The sequence below is a fragment of the Haliotis cracherodii genome, unplaced genomic scaffold, assembly GCF_022045235.1.
Source record: "Haliotis cracherodii isolate W230 unplaced genomic scaffold, xgHalCrac1.p SCAF_23, whole genome shotgun sequence".
Lineage (NCBI taxonomy): Eukaryota > Metazoa > Mollusca > Gastropoda > Lepetellida > Haliotidae > Haliotis > Haliotis cracherodii.
In genome coordinates, this window is record NW_027266279.1 from 3,079,542 (window position 1) to 3,102,059 (window position 22,518).

At 39.3% G+C, this 22,518-nt stretch overlaps 1 protein-coding gene and 1 long non-coding RNA gene across 3 annotated transcripts in view; one reads left to right on the forward strand and one right to left on the reverse strand.

Moving 5' to 3' along the window:
* Window positions 1–8,268, forward strand: part of LOC139471574 (uncharacterized) — a 36,412-nt gene extending 28,144 nt beyond the window's left edge. For both annotated transcript variants that reach the window (XM_071253949.1, XM_071253950.1), the window contains exon 6: window positions 622–8,268. In XM_071253949.1, coding sequence (XP_071110050.1) covers window positions 622–930 — 309 coding nt within the window. In that variant the 3' untranslated portion in view covers window positions 931–8,268. The remainder of the gene's footprint in view (window positions 1–621) is intronic.
* Window positions 8,269–14,823: 6,555 nt separating this feature from the next.
* Window positions 14,824–15,543, reverse strand: LOC139471757 (uncharacterized). The gene is made up of 3 exons (XR_011653863.1): window positions 15,483–15,543; window positions 15,085–15,141; window positions 14,824–14,880 (listed from the first exon to the last, which is right to left on the reverse strand). It is a non-coding gene; the product is annotated as an uncharacterized lncRNA (long non-coding RNA).
* Between the last annotated feature and the right edge of the window lie 6,975 nt (window positions 15,544–22,518).

Below are 22,518 nucleotides of genomic sequence, written 5' to 3' on the forward strand. Positions count from 1 at the left end.
ATCATAGTCGGAATCTTGGCAGGATAAGTACATGGTACCCAAATCTTGTTGTAAGAGCCATCATAGTCGGAATCTTGGCAGGACAAGAACACAGTACCAAAATCTTGTTGTAAGAGCCATCATAGTCGGAATCTTGGCAGGATAAGTACATGGTACCCAAATCTTGTTGTAAGAGCCATCATAGTCGGAATCTTGGCAGGATGAGTACATGGTACCCAAATCTTGTTGTAAGAGCCATCATAGTCGGAATCTTGGCAGGACAAGAACACAGTACCAAAATCTTGTTGTAAGAGCCATCATAGTCGGAATCTTGGCAGGATAAGTACATGGTACCCAAATCTTGTTGTAAGAGCCATCATAGTCGGAATCTTGGCAGGATGAGTACATGGTACCCAAATCTTGTTGTAAGAGCATCCCCTGTGTGGCTCTTGGCAGGATAAGGGGACCTTTTGGCCCACTGGAATCAGCACAGGATGAGGGGGGAGAAGGCCCTTTTGGGCCCACAAGAATTGAACAAAACATTTGAACATGTCTGATAATTTCCACAGTATTTCAAACTTACCATTAATTGTATGATTTGACTGAATTTCCTATATTTTGTATCTGCATTAATCTTTCCAGTTCCACATCCTGGTAATCGTGGCCGACGGCCAGGTGACAAGTGAGCGAGCAACCACCGATGCCATCGTTGAGGCATCCAACTTCCCTCTGTCCATTATCATGGTGGGCGTCGGAGACGGACCATGGGATGTCATGGACGAGTTCGACCAGAAGATTCCATCCCGCTCCTTTGACAACTTCCACTTTGTAGACTACCAGAGTGTGACCCAAAACGTGAAGAATCCGTCCGCCTCCTTCGCCCTCCACGCCCTCATGGAGATTCCCGATCAGTACCAGTCCATCAAGAGGCTGGGTTTGCTCAGTCTCTAAACTGTGTGACCAAGAGTTGTTTCCCTTGGACCTGTGTCCGTTTCATTGCAATAGCTTCACTGAACTCATAATGTTTTCTTTGACAGAAGGCGCATGAATGAAAAATCTTAAAAGGTGAACAATTTCTTGAGATGATGTGAAGTCTGAAAGAGTAACGCGTTGTTTCATGCATATGCATCACATAGTGTAAATTTTTCACTAGCATCTTCCAGAGGAAATATGATTCTAGCAAACATTTTCTTACTCAGAAAGATATAACCCGACCATTGATTGTAGACTGGATACTTGTCTATCCAGGTAGTATTGCAGTTTTAGCGCTTCACTTATTAAAATTTAAGGTATTTCAGATGTGGTGAGGTAGCCTAGTGGTGAAAGAATTCACTCGTCTCACTGATGATCTTGCGAATCCCTACATAGGTTAACTCTCGGACGTACATTCATCTGTGTTCGTCTTTGGTAAGCTAGAATGAGTTTCTCACTATGATTATACTCTGCAAAAAGCGGCATTTAATCTCTCACTGTTGATCCAGAGAGAAAACTTGTAAGTGTGAAGGACTTTGTTATGGCTGACAAAATGAGTTTGTTCACCTAATACAGGAAGAATGTAGCCGGCTGACATGACAGGCCATTTTGAATGTTATAAAGGGAGACAACTCTAGAAGTACAGATCTCACCTCTTGTGTGTGTTGTCATGATATTAAGTCAATATGCTGTGTTTTTCTGTTTTATTTTCACTGTTGCCTTGTCTTGCACATTCCAGGAGAAACAATATTTTGAACAAATATTACACTTTTTATGGAACTCTTTTGATATTTTATACAGTTCCAAGATAGATATATTTAATGTTTCAAACAAAATCATTTTTATATCATGTTGTATTGTACTGACTTATTGTCTCTGTTTTGAACATCTACCAACAGCGTTTTTACATTGTTCGACCACTTTTCAATTTATGGACCAACCGACATCCTGAGCCAAGAGACACCAGTAAATATTAGACAAAATTTCGAAATAATTTACACTTACATATTCACTTCTTTGGATGGATGTGTACAAAAAAGGTACAACTACAAAAATTCACTGTTATGTAAAGACAGCTGGCTTTTTTAAAACACAATTTAGGGAATTATTTCAACCAAAGCTCATATGTTTCTACAATATATGCTTACCCTAAAATGAAAAAGGTTTGACCTGGCAGCTAAAACAAAGATGGCGATCATCATCTTCGCAGCAACATATAGCCATGATGCTTGTCAATGATTACCTCTACTGCTTCATTTTAACTTGGTCAGACTTGATAAGACTTTTAAATATTATAATATAAAGCTGGTCTGGTGGTGATCTGTAATGTAGCCCAGGTATCAGTTTAATTAACATGAAAACAATAAACGTGAAAAAGGACACTTAAAAATATTTTTGTCAAAATGTCCTTATGGTCTTTGTAAGTGGAATACAGTATGTACATTCAGAATGGAATGTTTATATACATGTACTGGAATAGCTTTGTATTTACATTTCCCTTGTATTTTTAACCGAGAATGTACATAAGGGGAGATAATTCCTACCTTGTTCCCAGATAGACCTATTTTTAGACATCTAGCTTTTCAGGTGCTATATGTGGATATATATGGTTTGAGGTAAAGGATAAAACTTGTACAGTCTGAGTGAGGCTACAAAAAATTCATTATAAGATTTTCATTAAATTTGTCAAAACTGAGTTTGATGGTATATTTTTTGCGAGTTGTGAGGCATTATGTTCTTTTATGATTCTAGTAACAAACTTTTCAAAGCATCTGTGTACATCAGCTGTCAACAGATATGATGCACAGAAGTGTCTGGTAGGACTATGTATGGGGTGTATTTCACCAAGTTAAGAAAGAAAGGAACAGCGATTTTCTGTGGTTCATGGGGAAAAAATGATGGTAGTGAATGGGAGGTGGGTTGTGTTAAAATCTAATAATTAATTTGTTGTGGCCTTACAGAAAAAATCTGTCCAGTCATGTTGTTGAAATGATGGTGAGGGATATGTTGATTATTATTGTTATTATTTTGAATGCATTGATGAACGTGGAGAGTTTTGTATGGCAGTAGAAGTACATTATATTTCCTTAACATGTACGCCCATAAAAAAGTAATATTTTTAGTTTCCTTCTCTTTTAAGTATTCCTGGTGCTTTTTGTATCCTGTATGTGTAATCTCAATGTTGTTTACTACCTCTTTATATTCTGTTATTATTGAAAAAGAATATTTGTTTTATTACTATTTCTGTTAATATTTTAATAAATGTACCAGTAGTTGATTTGTGCTTTATTTTCATGAAAATAAGATTTTATGGGAAAATTAAATTTGTTCTCACTCAGTCATTCTGTGATTCAATATCAAATTTCGTGAAATTCTTTTTAAAGTCTTTTCTCATAATTTCAGATTTTGCTTAAAAGGTCTCCTAGAACTTAATAGCACAGGTGGCCCTGTTGTCCCTTAGGCATGCCAGAATCCGATTATCATGGGTTCAGATTTGCCCTGATAAAGATGTTTGTCAGCACCATACTCATGCAGTTATAGAACAAACAATCTAGCATCAAACCCATTGGTTCACTGACTTCTACTATCATGAGGGGCGGTCGGGTAGCCTCGTGGTTAAAGCGTTCGCTTGTCACGCCGAAGACCTGGGTTCGAATCCTGACATGGGTACAATGTGTGAAGCCCATTTCTGGTGTCCCCCGCCGTGATATTGCTGGAATATTGCTAAAAGCAGCGTAAAACCAAACACACTCACTCACTCAACAATTTGGATCAAAACTAGGATCAAACTGTAGTTTTAGAGACAGAAGCATGAAATGTTTCAGTACTGTCCCTCAACTCTAAGAATAACTAGCAGCATTACAAATAAGAATGTGCTCATTGATTTTGTCATTTGTCCGCATAGAGCAGTTGACAACCACTGAAAAGGTGACGTTCCCCAAATAGGAGCTGCATGAAATATACAAAGATGTTAGAAAAACGTCCATGTGGAAAGAAAATCCAAAACATAATTTTTGGCCAAATGTTGACCTGGAACCATCTTGTCCTCGGGTAACAATATGTCTGTCCTGACTATAATCACTCAGGGGTGGTTGGGTAGCCTAGTGGTTAAAGCGTTCGCTCGTCACGCCGAAGACCCGGGTTCGATTCCCGACATGGGTACAATGTGTGAAGCCCATTTCTGGTGTCCCCCGCCGTGATATTGCTGGAATATTGCTAACAGCGGTGTAAAACCATACTCACTCACTCACTCACTATAATCACTCACCAGCACAGCTTGTCACAGATGTAAAGCCTTTAAATATACATGGAATAATGTTAATATATTTTCACGTAAAAGTCATTTAATACAACACAATTTTTTGCTTAGAAAAACACATATATTTTTGTTTACCAAGTGACATTCTCATCTGAACCTGAAACTAATTATCTAATGACATCTTCTGTTCCTGCTCCATGGCAATACTTTTCTGACTGTCCTTTCAGTTGCTTTGTCAGCTTCTTTGCATCCTGTGACATACAACTGGGACTTGCGACCATCCGGAGGAACATGCAGTGTCATTGTACCAACTGTCCTTGAAGTAGTGCAGACATTTCCCAAAGATACATGGAAGTTTGAAAGAGATGCTATTAATGAAGGGATGGTGTTAACCTTTTTGCATTTTTTATTAAAAAATTGCTCATTTTTCTTTCTTTCTTTACCCAATCCTCATTTTCTCAATGAATCTCACTTTGACTTTGTCATGTGTTGTCTTTAATTGGTCATAATTACAGTGTTTTAAGCATATTCAAATGGTCGCACAGGTGGTTTAGTCGTCTTAGGCACCACAATCTGCTGTGCAGAGTTACGTCCCTTGGGCACACCAGGAAGGTATGATCAAGAGTTTGAAACCTGGTTCGCCCCGATTATCTTTCCAGGTTTGTCAGCACCATACCTTTGCTCGTGGGTTTCACCAAAGAGGTAAATGTCTGAGACCTGCATCACTTCGGTCCTTCCTCCCACATTAAGTTGACACACCATGATACAAGAACTGGAATACTGTTAAAAGCAGCATTAAACCCAACTCACTCACTCTCACTCATTTAAACATGTTGATGTAATAAATTATATAACATTTGGTAGCATGATAACCAATCGTCACAATTCCCAAGGCAAGATGAGTTCTTGTTAACAATAGTCAGCTTTTTCTATAATTCAAGAACAGTGTTATTTGACTGGACGGCCATTTTGATTGTCAAATTGAATAGAATACATGTATACATGTACTACCCTTGGGAATAGAGGATGACATTTAGCTTTAATGCAATCTTTATAAGCACCCAGGTTGCATTTACCAGTGCCATGGCATAATATGAATGACTTGAGTGGTCGTCAACTTTTTTGAGTAATATATAAATACATTTTCCATCAACGATGAATTACACATGACTTTGTGTTATTGATGCATCTCCATAAACCTCAACTGGAGAAAGGTGATAGTTTGAATGGTGATAGGATATTTCATGATAGGAATGTTCTATATGCTGCAGTCGTAATGCATAATAATATTACTCCTGGTTGTGAAAGATATGGCTTAGATTGTGGGCCCAGATTTTGAAATATATACAGAGTCCTGAAGTTAATACAACTAGGTGACTGTTGAAGCAGGTTAAACTACTTTGGCTGGATGTTTTTTCAGATGGTTTACGAAACCAACCAACAAAAAAAAAACCTGAAATTAGACAAATGAAATAAAATTACTTTTACCAAATTATTTAATATCATGAAAACATACAGAAGATTATATTACCATTGTTCTTAATAAAATGGACAATAGGAAGAAAAAAATCTGTATTCTCTCAAACAAAATTCAATTTCTTATAGTATCTAGCCATGTGAAAACATGTTTGTATTTTGTTCATTAGTAGTTCAGAAACAAAGTTGAATTTCTAAAAGAAAAATTCAACCAATTAAATTGAATTCTTGGCCTTAAATTGTGTAAATTCATAATATAAACAAAATAAGAGCACAACTTATGTACAATAAGACCAGTAAATCTAAAAACGCATAAGCTTTATCTTTCAAAGGAAACCACAATGTTTCTCATCTGATGATGTCTCTAGTCAAGAGCAGCCCTACTTCCCCTTCACTCTCCCATCCTGAGTGCCCTTCAACTTGCTGTTGTTTAAAAAAATGTTGAAGCAATTTTGTTTTGTTTTCTCAGTGAATGATCTATATAATTTTATTGTGATTATGAATGTGATATTTCATGAGATTTGCTTTTTTGGTGCTGGATATTGTTATACCTTGCTCTTTCAAACATTTGGGTTGTGATTCAGAAAATATGGATTTTGTATTTCGTGTGGATTTTATTATTGAAAGGGGGAAGGAATAAATTAGTTTGCATGTTTCAGAACACAAAACTGACACGCTAAAGAAATCTTTGTTACAGAATCAATGTTGAATGTTAAAGAATACTTCTCTAAGGTAAAAAAACTGAGGCTATGATATCGTCATTACCAGTGATGGTTTAGCGCTAGTGACAAGAATTGTGTTGTACCTTATGTTTAGCTAGGAGCGTCATAATGCACTTGCTCCACACATTGATACAGGTCCATCTAAAGATACATCACTTTTGATACGATAGATAGTTGGTGAAAATCAATTTGCATATTGTTGGCATGAAATTATTTATGTTACACGCTGCCTGGTTGACAAAACTTTGTTCAACCAGTTGGTTTATAATTGACATGATTGTTTTTTTTATATTATTATTATTATCATCATCATTATGTTGATGATGATGATGATCATCATGATGATGATGATGATGCAATAAAATTTGGACTATTTGTTTAAGCGGTCAGTAATGCCAACATAGGTAATTATCAGACTTGGCTATTGAAAATGAAGTGTAAACAGAGGTGTAATTTCAGGCGTAAAAGAGTGATGATACAGCCGTAAATTGTGACATCCCTTCTTACAATGCGCTGGCAATCGCTTTGATTATCCAATTATGACAATATATTTGTCATGAAAGTTTTAGAGATGATTGATTTTCAGAATATACATGTTTTTCTCAGCATCAGAAATATTGTCCAGTTTGTGTATTGTTCATTTTAATTGTTTTAATCATTTCAACGTCATTTAAGTAAATCAACAATCTGTATTTTTTATCTCATTAGTTTTAAGTACATTTCTTTTTCAATTTATAATTTGTTTTGCTTTGTGTACTTAAATAATGAATTATGACAGATAGCTGCACGTAGAGATATTGCACATGTGGTACATACAATATGGTCTTGCTTCAGTTCCCTCTGGAGGGGCAGTCGGGTAGCCTCGTGGTTAAAGCGTTAGTTCATCACGCCAAAGACCCGGGTTTGATTCCCAACATTGGTACAATGTGTGAAGCCTATTTCTGGTGTCCCCCCGCTGTGATATTGCTGGAATATTGCTAAAAGCGGCGTAAAACCATACTCACTCACTCACTCAGTTCTCTCTTGAAGTGTCTTTTTTATGCTTCTGCTCACAATTTCCTTACATCACCTCTTTTTTCTGATACAACACCTCTCTGTATGAAGCTGGCTGATGCCTGTATCTTTAACAATGACAAATGACAAAGGGAGATAAATGAGGCAGCACCCTTATTTTGTGGTGGGTATGTTGCACAACCTGTTGATTTTGAGCTTCTGACAAAAAGGGGTACAATCGAAGGAATACTTGTTTGCTGTGTGGGATAAGAAAATTTCCAAATCGAGGTGGTAAAGAAATGAAGCCGATTCATTTGATAAAACCCTACATATACTACATTTGATTGGGCATAATGATCTGGATGGGTTGTCAAATCTTTAAGCAGAGAAGTATGGTATCCGAGTAAAAGATAGGAGATGGTTACTATTGAGGCAGAGCACCATTGCCATGGAACACTTACAAAACATGTGAGTATGTCAGTTAATAAACAAATATGATTGTGTTTCGCCAGTAAATTAACTCAGGATAGGATATTATGAATTAGCCATTTTATAAAGAAATGTATAGCAAGTAGCAAGTGGTGCTTAATTTTTTTACAGGTGTATATACCTTTCACTTTCCAAGGATGTAAGGAATACTGTTCAAAACCAACTCACTCACTTTCTCTTCTGGTGCAAATCACTTTGTGAATGTTGTTATATCAAACCTCCCTGGTTCTGTCAAGTCTGGAACCAGGAATTGATGCATTGTGAGGAAAGTGTAGGTTGCAGTAGGAGACATAGCTGCTGTTTATCAGGGATGAATGCTGAGCTGTGTTGTTGTGTGTATTCTTCATTCTTATATACGTGTATGGTTAATAAACTATTATTTTTGCCTTCTTCACATTTTGTGTGGTGTGTTGAGTATGGTAGAATATTAGGTTTTGCTATCAATGGCAGTTCTACCTCTATCAGCATGGCAAATTGCTTCAGTTTCACCTCCATTATTTATGGATCACATCACATACCAGGATCTGCTGATATGGATTTGGATCTTATATTCACCCTGATAATGGCAATAGGGAGGTACTTTGTGTATAAACTACCTTTAAAGATTGACAATGGAGTGAGGACATTGATGTAACTCATATGTGAACAGAATTTCATGGTCCAAACAGACGGTATATGTACCATATGGTCTCTGGTTGTAACATGCAAAATGTAGTAACAAAATTTAAACTGGGACTTGAACTGACATTCAGAGGACCCTGACACGAATAAAGGACACAACTCTGCACAGTGGCCTACTGGGAACATCAATTGTTATTTTTTCTGATATGTGTAACACTTTATCACTGCTAGGGACCCGTAAAGATTTCGGGGTAGGATAGGTCTTCAGCAACCCATACTTGCCGTAAAAAGCGACTATGCTTGTCGTAAAAGGCGACTAACGGGATCGGGTGGTCAGGCTCACTGACTTGGTTGATACATGTCATCGATCCCAATTGCGTAGATCGATGCTCATGATGTCAGTCACTGGATTGTCTGGTCCAGACTCAATTATTTTACAGACATCCGTCATATAGCTGGAATATTGCTGAGTGTGGCATTAAACAACAAAAAACAAACAAACAAACAAACACTGCTAGGGGTGGGAGTGGGTACAGGTGTGCCAATACTGCACTCCACCCTGGCCAGTGAAGATCCGGGTAGAATAGGTCTTCGTCAAACCATGCTTTTAGTAAGAGGCGACTATGCTTGCTGTAAAAGGCTACTAAAGGATCAAGTGGTCAGGCTCACTGACTTGGTTGATACATGTCATTGATCCCAATTGCATGGACTGATGCTCATGATATTAATCACTGGATTGTCTGGTCCAGACTCAATTATTTACAGAGCACCATCATATAGCTGGAATATGCCCATCCCACCCCACACCCTTCCCTTTTTTTCAGACACCGTACATGTTATTAAACTGTGACCTGGGCCATCTCTGGTAATCTGATCAAAATGAGCCATAGTTAAAAATTCCACCAAATTCAAGAATAACGTGGAGAGTCGCAACTGAACCAATAATATAAATGCTTAATTCAAGATTGATCTTGTCTGATCAATCAACTCCCCATTGGGAGTGCGCTTGGGACCACTCGGCTCATTCCGCTTCCAGATTGGATCGAATCGACCAGCGGACAGGTCCCTTTCATATACAGCTTACAAACAGCTGGCTCTATCCAGCATCGCCTCCTCCATCTACTTTCACTAATGAACCATGTTGTGTTGGTTCCTAAACAACACCAAGGTGCGGCTCTGCGTTTCTCAACAGGCCATGCCTACTGGCTCTCACAAACAACACTTATTATTTTTGAGGTTAGGCACTGAAGCTCCCGTAATTACATATTTCTTCACCAAGGGAGTCACATCAAAGAAGGCGTACACAAGACAGACACGGCTTTGAATGCGTGGTAGTGTGGAATTAATGTTCCGTAATTTGAACTGAAGCAGGATCGTGAGGGGTACATGGGGTTTTATACGTGCCGCGTTAGGTTTTATACCACCAGCACGCTTAAAACCACATGTACCCCTCGTGATCCTGCTACAGTGAACTTATCTTACCTACATGTTTTAATATGACAATGTAAAGGAATTAAAGCAAAATTTCAAAACTGAGATGTTTGATTCAGCTGGGGTTAACTTGTGCTATGTCACTGACTCGGAACAAGCGTGCGGCGTTTGCTTCGAAGCGGGAAAATGGGATTTATTCTTCCGGTGAGAAATCCACGTGCAGTCTGTTTTCTCCGTGGCGGGGTATAAGGGATTTATTCTTGCACGGATAATTTGTCTGATGTGCAGAGTTGCGTCCCTTAGCTGCGACGCTTGAATGAATCGTTTCGATAATGAGCCTTGGTATAGGCACAATACATTGGGCTTTACCAAAACTAACTGTTTCACCTTGGGCTTTCCTCCGCCATTGGCTTTGAATTAAATGACGAGATTCCCTCTTATTGCATTGATTCTGGTGCATTGGTCACTGACAGGAAATTCCCGCTTAATGCTTACCGTGATTCAAAAGCAGGTGGATGCCACTTTGGTCGGGATGCTACCTGTCTGTCCATATTGACCAAATTCCATTGTTCTGGCTTGTACCAACACGTTGAAATATACATCAAATCTTGCGAAGAATTTAAAAACACAAACATTCGTGCCAAGGCCTAGTGAAGACAAACCTTTCCAGGTTGCATGTTGTCATTATTGGGCCTGTTTCTCAAACAAAGGATGGTCATAAGTACGTTCTTGAAGCTGTGGATCCACACTCTAGGTGGATTAGACAGATCACAGTCAATATCAATCACATGAAGCTATTGTCTTGTTAAGTGGGGTGTCAAACAATACTAGTACTCACTTACAACGGTCGTCACGCCGAAGACCCGGGTTCGATTCCCGACATGGGTACAATGTGTGAAGCTCCTTTCTGGTGTCCCTCGCCTTGATATTGCTGGAATATTGCTAAAAGCGGCGTAAAACCATACTCACTCACTCACTCACTAATACGCGTCGGTTAACCCGGAGTTTTTTCAAGACACGTTTTACTCTGAAATTTGCGGTGTTGCCAAAGTCGTTACCGTCAATCCTTTAAGATGTGACATGCCCTTATTTATCTCCGGCGGCCCTCTTGTCTGGCCCTTGTTCGAGGCAGGCATATGATTACAACAGAGAGTCGTTTGCATCAAGACTGTTCAGTTGTTTCAAATCTCCCTTCAAACCAGACGTTTTCTCAAGGATGGAGTTTATTCAATGAGTTTGATTTGATTTGAAACCGTTGATCGACCAATCACAGCCGTGCACTCTAGACTCTACGTTCGAAACCTGTAAATTGTAGTCCCGAGCATGTGTCTCCTGGTCACATGATCAGTATTTGGTAATAAAGACGTTTCTTGACCATGAGTGACTGAGTGAGTTTGGTTTTACGCCGCTTTTAGCAATATTCCAGCAATATCACGGCGGGGGACAGCAGAAATGGGCTTCACACATTGTACCCACTTAACCATGAAAACTTGTCTTTGTTCATCACACCAGATTCTTGTAGAAGAAGAGGTAATCACCTCTCCTTCGTGTATATTTCATCAACTCTCGTATCTTGAATCACTGTATCTGCTACGAGATAAAGAATATATCGATTTGAATGTTTATTCCATGTTAGCCTTGTTTTCTTGGTGTGCAAGATTTTGCAATGAATATTTCATCAGAACATAGAGTTGTGAGTGAGTTTGGTTTTACGCCGCTTTTAGCGATATTCCATCAATAACACGGCCGGGGAAATAAGAAATGGGTTTCACACATTGTACCCATGTTGGGAAAATCGAACCCGGACCTTTCGCGTGAAGAGAGAACGCTTTAGCCTTCAAAGTTAGACTTCCCTACCGCCCCAGGTATAACCTGATACAATGATGCTTTTTTCTTAATGATTAATTTACGCGTGATGTATTGTGGCCTGAGTATTCGAAATATCAATTTGATAACAAGATGTCAGTATTCAGTTAGAATGATCAAGGATTTGATTCCAAACTGAATGTAACGGATGATTGACTTTCAGGGATCCCTAATTTGTCCATTGGTCTTGTGAAAATCAGCTTCAGTATAGCACGGCTTTGTACACTGGGAAATATGTGTTCCTAAACACAAACATATATGTGTTCCTTGTCTATTATATTATGACGCGTTTAGGGTATCAAGATGTTGAAGATTATGTTTTACAGCTAGCTATACGCGTTATAGGTCTCAATGTGGTAAAAGACCCGTATTTGTACTCTGTCATAATTAATATTCTATCGATTTCGGTGTAAATACTGATGGCAAGTTGTGTTTTGTGAATCTGATTACACATCTAATTTCCATATATATTATACACATTTTCCATATTTCATTTTTTGCCTATGCAATTATATGCAATTTATTAAAAAATGTTTGATCATTAGGATAATACACAATGATATGAACATTGTCGTGAACATATTTAGAATTTCAACGTTTATATTCTAAACATGTTTTGATTATGGGGATGTTGTGTTTAGGTGGTGTTTAGGCTGTGAGAAGTTATTTAATGTGTTGAGGCCCTAAAAGTGTTTATAGAGACCACACCAAATGTGTATATTTCGTTTCGGATTTAAAAACAGCCCTGAACATGTTTAGATATACATATATGTAAGATTTTTGTAAATTCCAGAGACCATATAATAGATGGTATTATATGGTCTCTGTAAATACTAAACACATTTGAAAAGTGTATACGGTTAGCTCCTTCATGACCCGTGAGTATACGACGGGCATGCGCTGTAGAAGTGACTGTCTTTTTGAATATTATTAATTATACAAGGCCGTTGAAAACTCATGGACGTCAAATGAATTGTATTATGCGCATCCTGCCATTCCTCACATTAAATAAAGCTACGAAACACATTTCCATAATCATAAGAAATCTTGACTGAAAACGGAGTCCGTCGTACGATTCTGACTGTATCATTAGCATGTGTTTATAAATCACTGTCAAATAGTGATGATTCCACTTAAATGTGTTAAGAGCAGGCACCCAAGCGGCCATATTGTTGTTGTGCGGTGTGAGCTGAGCGCTTATTGGTCAGAGCAACACAGCGACTTCCCCTTCGTTGGAACCAAGCCTTTGCTTGATTCGTTGGTTAAATAGACACCGCACATTGCCCGGATGTATTCACGGGTGGTGGAGGAACCATGTTTATACAAACCCGTCAAGTATTAACGTAGTTTGTTGTGATCTAGTTAGGGTATTACAAATTACAGGATATTGTGATATAGTCACAGTATTGCAAATTACATGATGCAAAGATTACAGGATTCTGTGATCTGGCCGCGGGATTGCTCATTAAAGGATGCTATGCTAGCCACATTATTGCTAATTACAAGATGCTAAGATAGCCACATTGTTGCTAATTACAGGATGCTAAGATAGTCACGTTAATGATAATTACAGGATGCTAAGATAGTCACATTATTGCTAATTACAGGATGCTAAGATAGCCACATTATTGCTAATTACAGGATGCTAAGATAGCCACATTACTGATAATTACAGGACGCTAAGATAGTCACATTATTGCTAATTATAGGATGCTAAGATAGTCACATTACTGATAATTACAGGATGGTAAGATAGTCACATTTTTGCTAATTACAAGATGCTAAGATAGACACATTATTGCTAATTACAGGATGCTAAGATAGCCACATTATTGCTAATTACAAGATGCTAAGATAGCCACATTATAGCTATTTACAGGATGCTAAGATAGTCACATTATTGCTAATTATAGGATGCTAAGATAGTCACATTACTGATAATTACAGGATGGTAAGATAGTCACATTTTTGCTAATTACAAGATGCTAAGATAGCCACATTATTGCTAATTACAGGATGCTAAGATAGCCACATTATTGCTAATTACAGGATGCTAAGATAGCCACATTATTGCTAATTACAAGATGCTAAGATAGCCACATTATTGCTAATTACAGGATGCAAAGATAGCAACATTATTGCTAATGACAGGAGTTAAGATAGCCACATTTTTGCTAATTACAGGATGCTAAGATAGTAACGTTACTTTTTATTACAGGATTCTGTGATCAGTGTCGCAGTGTTTACTAAAACAAACGAATTTCTTCAAGAAATAGGCTATTGAAAACAGGTCTCCTCGGGTTGTACTAAGACATAATCCCAGAGCAAATCAAACCCATTATGATCCCCTATCTTAGTATCACATGAACAAATACAGTTTAATGCATGAAATATAAAGCAGATTGTTACACTGATTAAATATGACTCATTTGTTGTTTATAAAATGACCAGCAAACAACAGGCTGACGCATAATTATAACCAGCTTTTTCTGGGACAATTTCTCCCCTGCACATACACATACACATACACATACACAAACACACATACCACATCCAAACACACCGCACACATACACAACACCACAACCATACACACCACACACGAACTCACACATACAAACACATACACCACATCCCCTCACACCGCACACACACAACGCCCCCCCCCCCCCAACATACCACATCCACACACACACACACACACACACACACACACACACACACACACACACACACACACACACACACACAACACATCATTACACGGACAACACACACACACACACATCCATACACGCACGCACACAACACTCATAACAGACAACACACACACTGATACTTACTACACACACAAACACACAGACACACACACGACACAGACACACACACATACTACACACACAAACACGACACACACACTACACGCACAAAAACACACACTACACACACAAACACGACACACTACATGTAACAGCGGTACTCTGGTCCTCTCAAAGATAAGAGAGTACTTGTTGGGTTCAAGGGATTTATTTTCAATGGGCGTAGAGAACTACACGGTAGTCCGGATCTGCCCTAAAACATACATAACTTGATATAAATATCATGGGTATCATTATAAAGGCACTATATAACAACAATACTAATTATACATTTCAATCTATAATTCCTTACTTTTGGCATATATGTATATTAACAAATCCTTCCACATAAAACAAATTACACTCTATATATATATACAATTAATAATGCATAATTAATAAAACATAAATAGCATACCTCGTCTCAGGGACGCAGGCTGGAAACTCTCTTATGGAGACGTGCAGTGAAATAGCCCTGCACAAATAAGTATACTACATATAAGTATACTACTTATAAATATATCACATAGCCACAGTTACACTAGCATGTATGGAATACGAGCATTATAAATTCTACAAAATACTATACATATATACATGATACATATACATATATCACTTCTAACCAATTTAAACCTATTTTATATATAAATGTACATTTGGCTATTACCTCAGTCAAATACACAGTTAAGTTGAATAAAGAATACATTACAATGTCATAATACAATGCTAGCTAAAATACTATATCCAACAACCATGATTAAAATACATAACCTAAGCTCCCAGATAAATAAAGTAATAATTAAATGAACTTACCCTATATGATTCAGTGTAGAGAACGTGTTGAGAAAATAGGTGTTGACTGACCAGTAGAAGTGTGATCAGTGTCCCCACATAATTGCAGAGAACATACAACAAAGCTAGATCACAAAGAGCACCTAATCACAGGCCAAGCCTGTGACCAACCCATTGACAATAGCCAAGAAAGAAATGTCTGAACTACCCAAGCTATATACAGAACTAGCTTACCTGTGAATTAGTAGATTTGTGCAAGTGCTGAAGTTAACACAAGTATTTAGGAACATATATGTTAAATATTTAGGTTAGCTTATTAATTTAATTCATGTTTGGTTACTATGATGATACTTTAAAATCTAACAATATTCTATTTACAAGCATACTGCTACATTCTCCCCTGCCACAGAAAATGGCGTCCCGAAATATATTCTATGTTACAGCAGAACCAGTTATCAGAAATAGCATAGCCTTGTAGGCGTCTTCTGGGAGGTCCTGCAAAAGTCTGCCTTCAGCTAGAGTCTTAAGAAATGATGCTCTTGTTTTCCAGTCTGTCAACAATGTTGGTGCTTGACTCATACAAAACTCTCCTCTTCCCATCCAGGCTGGCGGCTGACGCTGTCTTGTAGATCGCCTAGGTGGTAGAGTTGGTAGAACTCTCCTAGGCACCCTAATAGGTTCTGGATCTGGTTCTGGATCTGTTTTTGGATCTGGTTCTGGTTCTGGTTCCTGTTCTGGCTCTGGTTGTTCTGGTTCCTGTTCCGGCTTTGCCGCTCCTTCTTCCTCAGCTTCCAGTTGAGGACTATCACCAGCTGTGGAATTACCTCCTTCTTCCCCCTCTTGAACCATTGCAGCAGTGGAATCTTCTAATTCCACATCTACATAGGTTTCATGTCCATCTGCTTCAGCTTGTGGGGCAGCATTTGACGGAATGCTAACCACTGAAGACACATCACTCAGGTCCACAGGTTGTGACTCAACCAGTACTATGGGATCATCGTCAGACTCGCTGTCTGATAGTGATTGGGTCGACTCTTGTTCCTTCACTATTGGTCCCAGGTACTTCGTTCTTGGCTTTGGAACGGGAACCGTCCTATTCATGTCAGTGTTGATCTCTAGTGAACCCACTGGCAGCAACAAGTTTCGATGAAGCGTCCTTAGCCGTCCATCTCCATCTTCCTTTTGTACACAGTACACTGGGATTTCTGGGTTGGGCTGGTCCCTCACAACATATGTGCTTTCTTCCCACTTGTCTGCCAGTTTGTGCTTTCCATCAAATGCAAGCTGCTTCACTAAGACTCTGTCTCCAATGTTGAGAATGGCTCCTCTGATCTTGATGTCATACCTACTCTTCTGTCTCTCCCTGGCTCTATGTGCAGCAGCTGTTGCAAACTTGTAGGAGTCAGCAAGCCGTTGGCGCAGATCTTTGATGTAGGTGGTCTTAGATTGTCTACCTTGTGGAGAACCTATTCCAAATGCAATGTCAACAGGTAAACGTGGCTGTCTGCCAAACATAAGAAAAAAAGGACTTTCTCCGGTCGATTCATGTCGTGTTGCATTGTAAGCATGAACGAGTGGTGCTACATATGACTTCCAGTTGGTCTTCTGGGATGGTTGCAAAGAACCTAACATACTTATCAGTGTCCGATTGAATCTTTCTGTCATTCCATTTCCTTGTGGGTGGTAAGGTGTGGTCCTGCTTTTTTTTATTCCCGCCAGCTTACATAGTTCCTTGATTAGGTTACTCTCAAAGTTGGCGCCTTGATCTGCATGTAGTCTTTGTGGGAAGCCATAGTGTACAAAGAAGTTGTTAAATAGGACTTCTGCAGTGGTCTTCGCAGTCATGTTCCTAGTAGGGTAGGCCTGAGCATATCTTGTAAAATGGTCAGTCAGAACAAGAATATGTTGATATCCTCCCTTTGACATCTCCAGTGTAAGGAAGTCGACGCAAACTAACTCAAGGGGCTGGCTGGTAGTGATGGAGAGAAGAGGAGCTCTGGCTTCTGCTGGTGTTCTTCTGAAGCATCTGTCACAGTTTTTTATCCACTGATCCACATCTTTAGCCATTCCAGGCCAGTAAAATCTGTCCCTGCAGAGAGCTAGAGTCCGATCTCGGCCGAGATGTCCAATCTCATCATGAAGTCCGTTTAGTGTTCTTTTGATGAATTCTGCTGGGAGAACAAGTTGCTTCCTTTCTTCTCCATCCATGGTAGTAATTCTGTACAACACTCCCTGTTGTAATTGGAGATGACTGAATTCTCTGAGAAGACCAGTAGGAATATCCTCTGGTATCGTGTGGTGATGTAGTCCGTCAATGACTCTGTTGAGTACTGGATCCCTGTCTTGTGCTTTCCTCCAATCCCTTAGAGTGAAGCTAGATATGTTGTTCGTGTATTCAACGTCGTCATCTGCAATAACTTCAGCTGCAAAGCATAAACTCTCAATGTAGTTAGATGTCTGACAACTATTGCAGATCGCCTTTACAGATGTAGTAGCTATAGTATCTGTCTCTTCTTCTTGTGGCAACCTTGAGAGCGCATCAGCATCTATGTTACCTTTTCCTGGACGATACTTAATATCAAAGTTGAATGCGGAAAGAGCTGCAATCCACCTGTGTCCAGTAGCATCCAATTTGGCTGTAGTCAAAATGTATGTGAGAGGGTTGTTGTCCGTCAGTACAGTGAACTGATTTCCGTAGAGATAGTCATAAAATTTCTCCGATACTGCCCATTTTAATGCTAGGAACTCCAACTTGTGTGCTGGGTAGTTCCTCTCTGCTTTATTCAGACCTCTGCTGGCATAGGCGATGACTCTCTTTTGTCCTTCTTGTTCTTGGTAGAGAATGGCACCTAATCCGAGTGAGCTTGCATCTGTATGAACTTCAAAAGGAAGACCATAATTTGCATATCCAAGAATAGGTGGCTTTGACAAAGCATCTTTCAGTTGCTTGAAGGCTGATTCCTGATCCTGACCCCAAGTCCATTTAACTTTCAAGTCTGTTTTCTTCTTGAAGCGATTATTCTTCACAGTTGGAGGGAGCAACTGTGAGAGAGGCCAAGCGATATTAGAGAAATTCTTAACAAATTTTCTGTAGTATCCGGCAAACCCAAGGAATTGACGAACTTCCTCTGGACTCTTAGGAGTTGGCCAATTCAGTACCTTCTCAATCTTTGCAGGGTCAGTTTGAACTCCATTTGCTGATACAATGTGGCCGACAAACTTTGCTTGTTCTTGTAAGAAGTTACACTTCTTGGGTGCCAACTTTATTCCACTTTTCCTCAGACGTTGGAAAATCCTTTCTAATCGAATGAGATGCTCTTCAAAAGTATCAGAAAACACGATGAGATCATCCAGGTATATCATGCAAATTTCCAAATGAAGATCTCCTAACATATGTTCCATCTGGCGTTGATATGTAGCTGGAGCATTTACGAGTCCAAAAGGCAAGCGATTGTACTCATAAAACCCAAGAGGTCCAACTGTAAAGGCTGTTCTTGCTTTGTGACCTTCCTCTATTTCTATCTGATGGTAGCCCGACTTCATGTCCATAACAGTGAAAAACTTGGATCCTGCAAGTCTGTCAAAGATTTCTTCTGCGCGTGGTAAAGCGTAGGCATCTTTAACCGTGCGACGGTTGAGTGATCTAAAATCTATACACATACGCAGAGATCCATCAGCCTTGCGTACAAGGACTACATTAGATGCCCATGGGCTATAAGAACGTCTGATGATTCCACAAGCAAGTAACTGTTGGAGATGGTCCTTCACCTCTTGAAACATAGATGGCGGTATGCGTCGATGTCTTTCCTTGAATGGTGTAGGGTCTGTCAACTCAATCCGATGTTTCACATCAGTGTAGTGGCCAACATCTAAATCTCCTGTTGAAAATACATCGCTGTATTTCTGAATTAACTCTTCACCCATCTTCTTCTGTTCATCAGTAACTTTATGAGATATGTTCACCTTGTCCAGTGGGTGCTGTTTTACTTCAGTGGCAATCTGTTCCAAGTTGATGGGTGCAACTTTCTCAATTTGGACTGGTTGTATCTCACAGATGATTGTCCTAGGGGAAACAACTATGGTCTGGTTGGTCAGGTTTGACAATTGAACAGGAACTTGTAGTGATCGCTTGTACTGGTAGCGGAATAATGCAGGAGTTATCTCTATCCCCGGTGATATACATGTCTTCTTGGCTGGATGAAGCATAACACAAGTTTCTCTATAAGGCAGTTCCTTGTAGAGTGAACACTTGACTGTTACAGTTCTGTTGGGAGGTACAACTACTTTTGACACCTCACAGCTACGCATAAGTCCAAGGGTCCCATCTTTCCTTTTAAGTTCCTTGTCCTGCAAAATGATACTCCTAAAGGCAAGATACCAAGGTGTGTGCATTTTGCTGACTTGAAGAAAGTTAGGTCCAGTTGCCTCCCTGCAGCTCTCAAGAGCTGGGATAAGGTAATTAGTCCCCAGTAAAACAGGTACACTCTTGTTGTACTCACTGTCTGGGATGACTAACAATAAACAATTACTTTTGAGACCTGGAGATAACCCAGTAGTTTCAACTGGAACTTCCACATATCCCATATAAGGCAATGCCTCACCATCAGCACATTCAATACGAATGAAATCACCTAAGGTCTTAATCTCCAATGATGATAAACACTCCTTATGGAAACTTTCCGGGATAGTTGACACTGATGATCCTGTATCTAGGAGGGCCTTATGTGAAACACCATTGATGATGACATTTGTCTCGTTAGCTGTTCCAATCAATCCAGCTGGTATCTTGGAATGGACGACTTCAGTGGAGCTCTGTCTGAAAGAACCTAATGTCTGCCCCTTGACATTGGTCCTCTGCCATTTAAAGGTCCACGCCTCATATGATCTATGTTGACACGACAGCCTCTCATAAGGTGACCATATTGTCCACACCTATAGCACTGGACTCCAGACTGTAGTTCAAAATCATGAGGTAGTTGTGCAGGGTTATCAGGATTACCATGATGATGTTGATAATGATATTGTCCCTTGTGTTGTGCCTGGGATGCGGTAGGAGTGAACTGATTCATCCTTGCCTCCAGATTATCAATCTTGGATGACAGCTTGTCAATGACTCCCATCAACGCTGATACTTCAGAGGTTGGTTGAAGTGAAGCCATGACCTTGGCTGGTACAGGTTTCTTCTGTACTTCCAGTTTCCTTTGCTCCTGGTCATATTCAATTCTCCTAATAGCGACTCGGAGCTGGTCGAAATCCTGTATGGTGTCAAATTTGTGTCCTGTTGAGTCCTTCAGTTCCTGCCTGAGTCCTGACCAGAAGACTGTCCTGAGAACAGAGCTTGATCTATCCTGTTGGATGAAACCTTGTAAGACAAGCCTGTCTAACATGTCCTCAAGTCTGCAACCCCATGTTGTAGCATCCTCCTTTTCCCCTTGGCGTGCACCATAAAACTGGGCCATAAGGACTTCACCTTGCTCCATGACTGATGGACTGAATACACTTTTCAGTTTATTAAGAACTGAAGTGAGTGATGCAGTGTGACCTAACCTCATTATGACACGGGCAGCTTCACCCCTAAGGGCTCTCCTGAGCGCCTGTAAGATCTCCTCCTCAGAATGAGTCTTACTGCAAACGAAACTTTCAACCTCGTAGTGCCACACATCAAATGAAGTTTCACCTTTGGCCATTGGATCACCAGAAAAACAAGAAAAACGAGGTGCTTGTTTAAAACTAAACGAACTGGGCAAACTTTGGGTTGATGGAATTGCATGATGCTCTGACTCCTCAGATTTAAACTGTGGACTACTAGTAGCGCCCTGCAACTCCTGTATTGCTACCATACCTGCTACCCAATCCCTGAGCTCGTCCTCAGTCTTACCTTTTGGTGTAACACCTAGCTTCTCAAATCCCGCAAGAAAAGAAGCCAACTCATCAGAAGATAATTGGGACATGATGATAATGTAGGGATACAATTACGAATGAATCCGAAGTGAAGGTAATAGCTTTACCTTAAATGAACACGAACACAAAAATGTAAAGCTTATAAGACCTACATGGAGAAACAATGCATAATTAACGTAAAGGTAATCCTGTATACAACTTAAGGGTTAAGAGTTTATAGTTTAGTTTTGCTTTATCAACTATCAAGTTTACGATAGTAATGGTTTAGGTTTAGTTAGATAACAAAATTAGTTTAGTTTACCAAGTGTTGTGGGTTAGTAACATTTACCTGACAAATTAATCCATACTGTACTGATACAACTGACCACAAGACCACACAAAGATTGAACAGGATAGGACAGGTGTGCTGAAAGAGGTGTAGTGCAAACCTACCTTATATAATATTAATTAACTATGTATAATATTAATTAAATGCTGAGACACAGTGACAACACAACTGAACAGTAACTTAACAATATACTCTTTTATGGTATATGCCAAGATTAGCCAAATCTTAGATAATAACACTACCTAACAGTGCAATCATTAGGTCTGTGTTCTTGCAAAAGATGTCAACTATTAAACCAAGTAATGAATCAGTTAATTACAGTAAAATGTATGAACAAAGTAGACTATCTAAAACTAATTAAACTAAACTAACTAATACAAACTAAACTAAGGGCCCATAATACTAATTATGTACAATCACCGCAGCAGAGCTCAATATGGCTGCACAAAAAAACATACCCATTCTCATGCTCACATAAACAACATGGGTGAAAAAAACAACAACACCAACATGTCTGTTAAATAATAATGGCACCAAAGAATTATCAAAAATATGAAATACAGCTGTAAATATTAAGGATATCCTGTGTCAATAGCCTGTATACAGACGCAAGTGTCTCTGATCACAAATAGGGACAGTTCATGTACACATATTTACACATGTTCACTTGATAATAGTGTCGGGCACAACTTCATACACTATCACTGCAGGGGCTGCTGCTGATGTTCCTCTCACTCTCCTGGCTCCATTGAAAATCAAGATCCCACCAGGGATGCCATTGTAACAGCGGTACTCTGGTCCTCTCAAAGATAAGAGAGTACTTGTTGG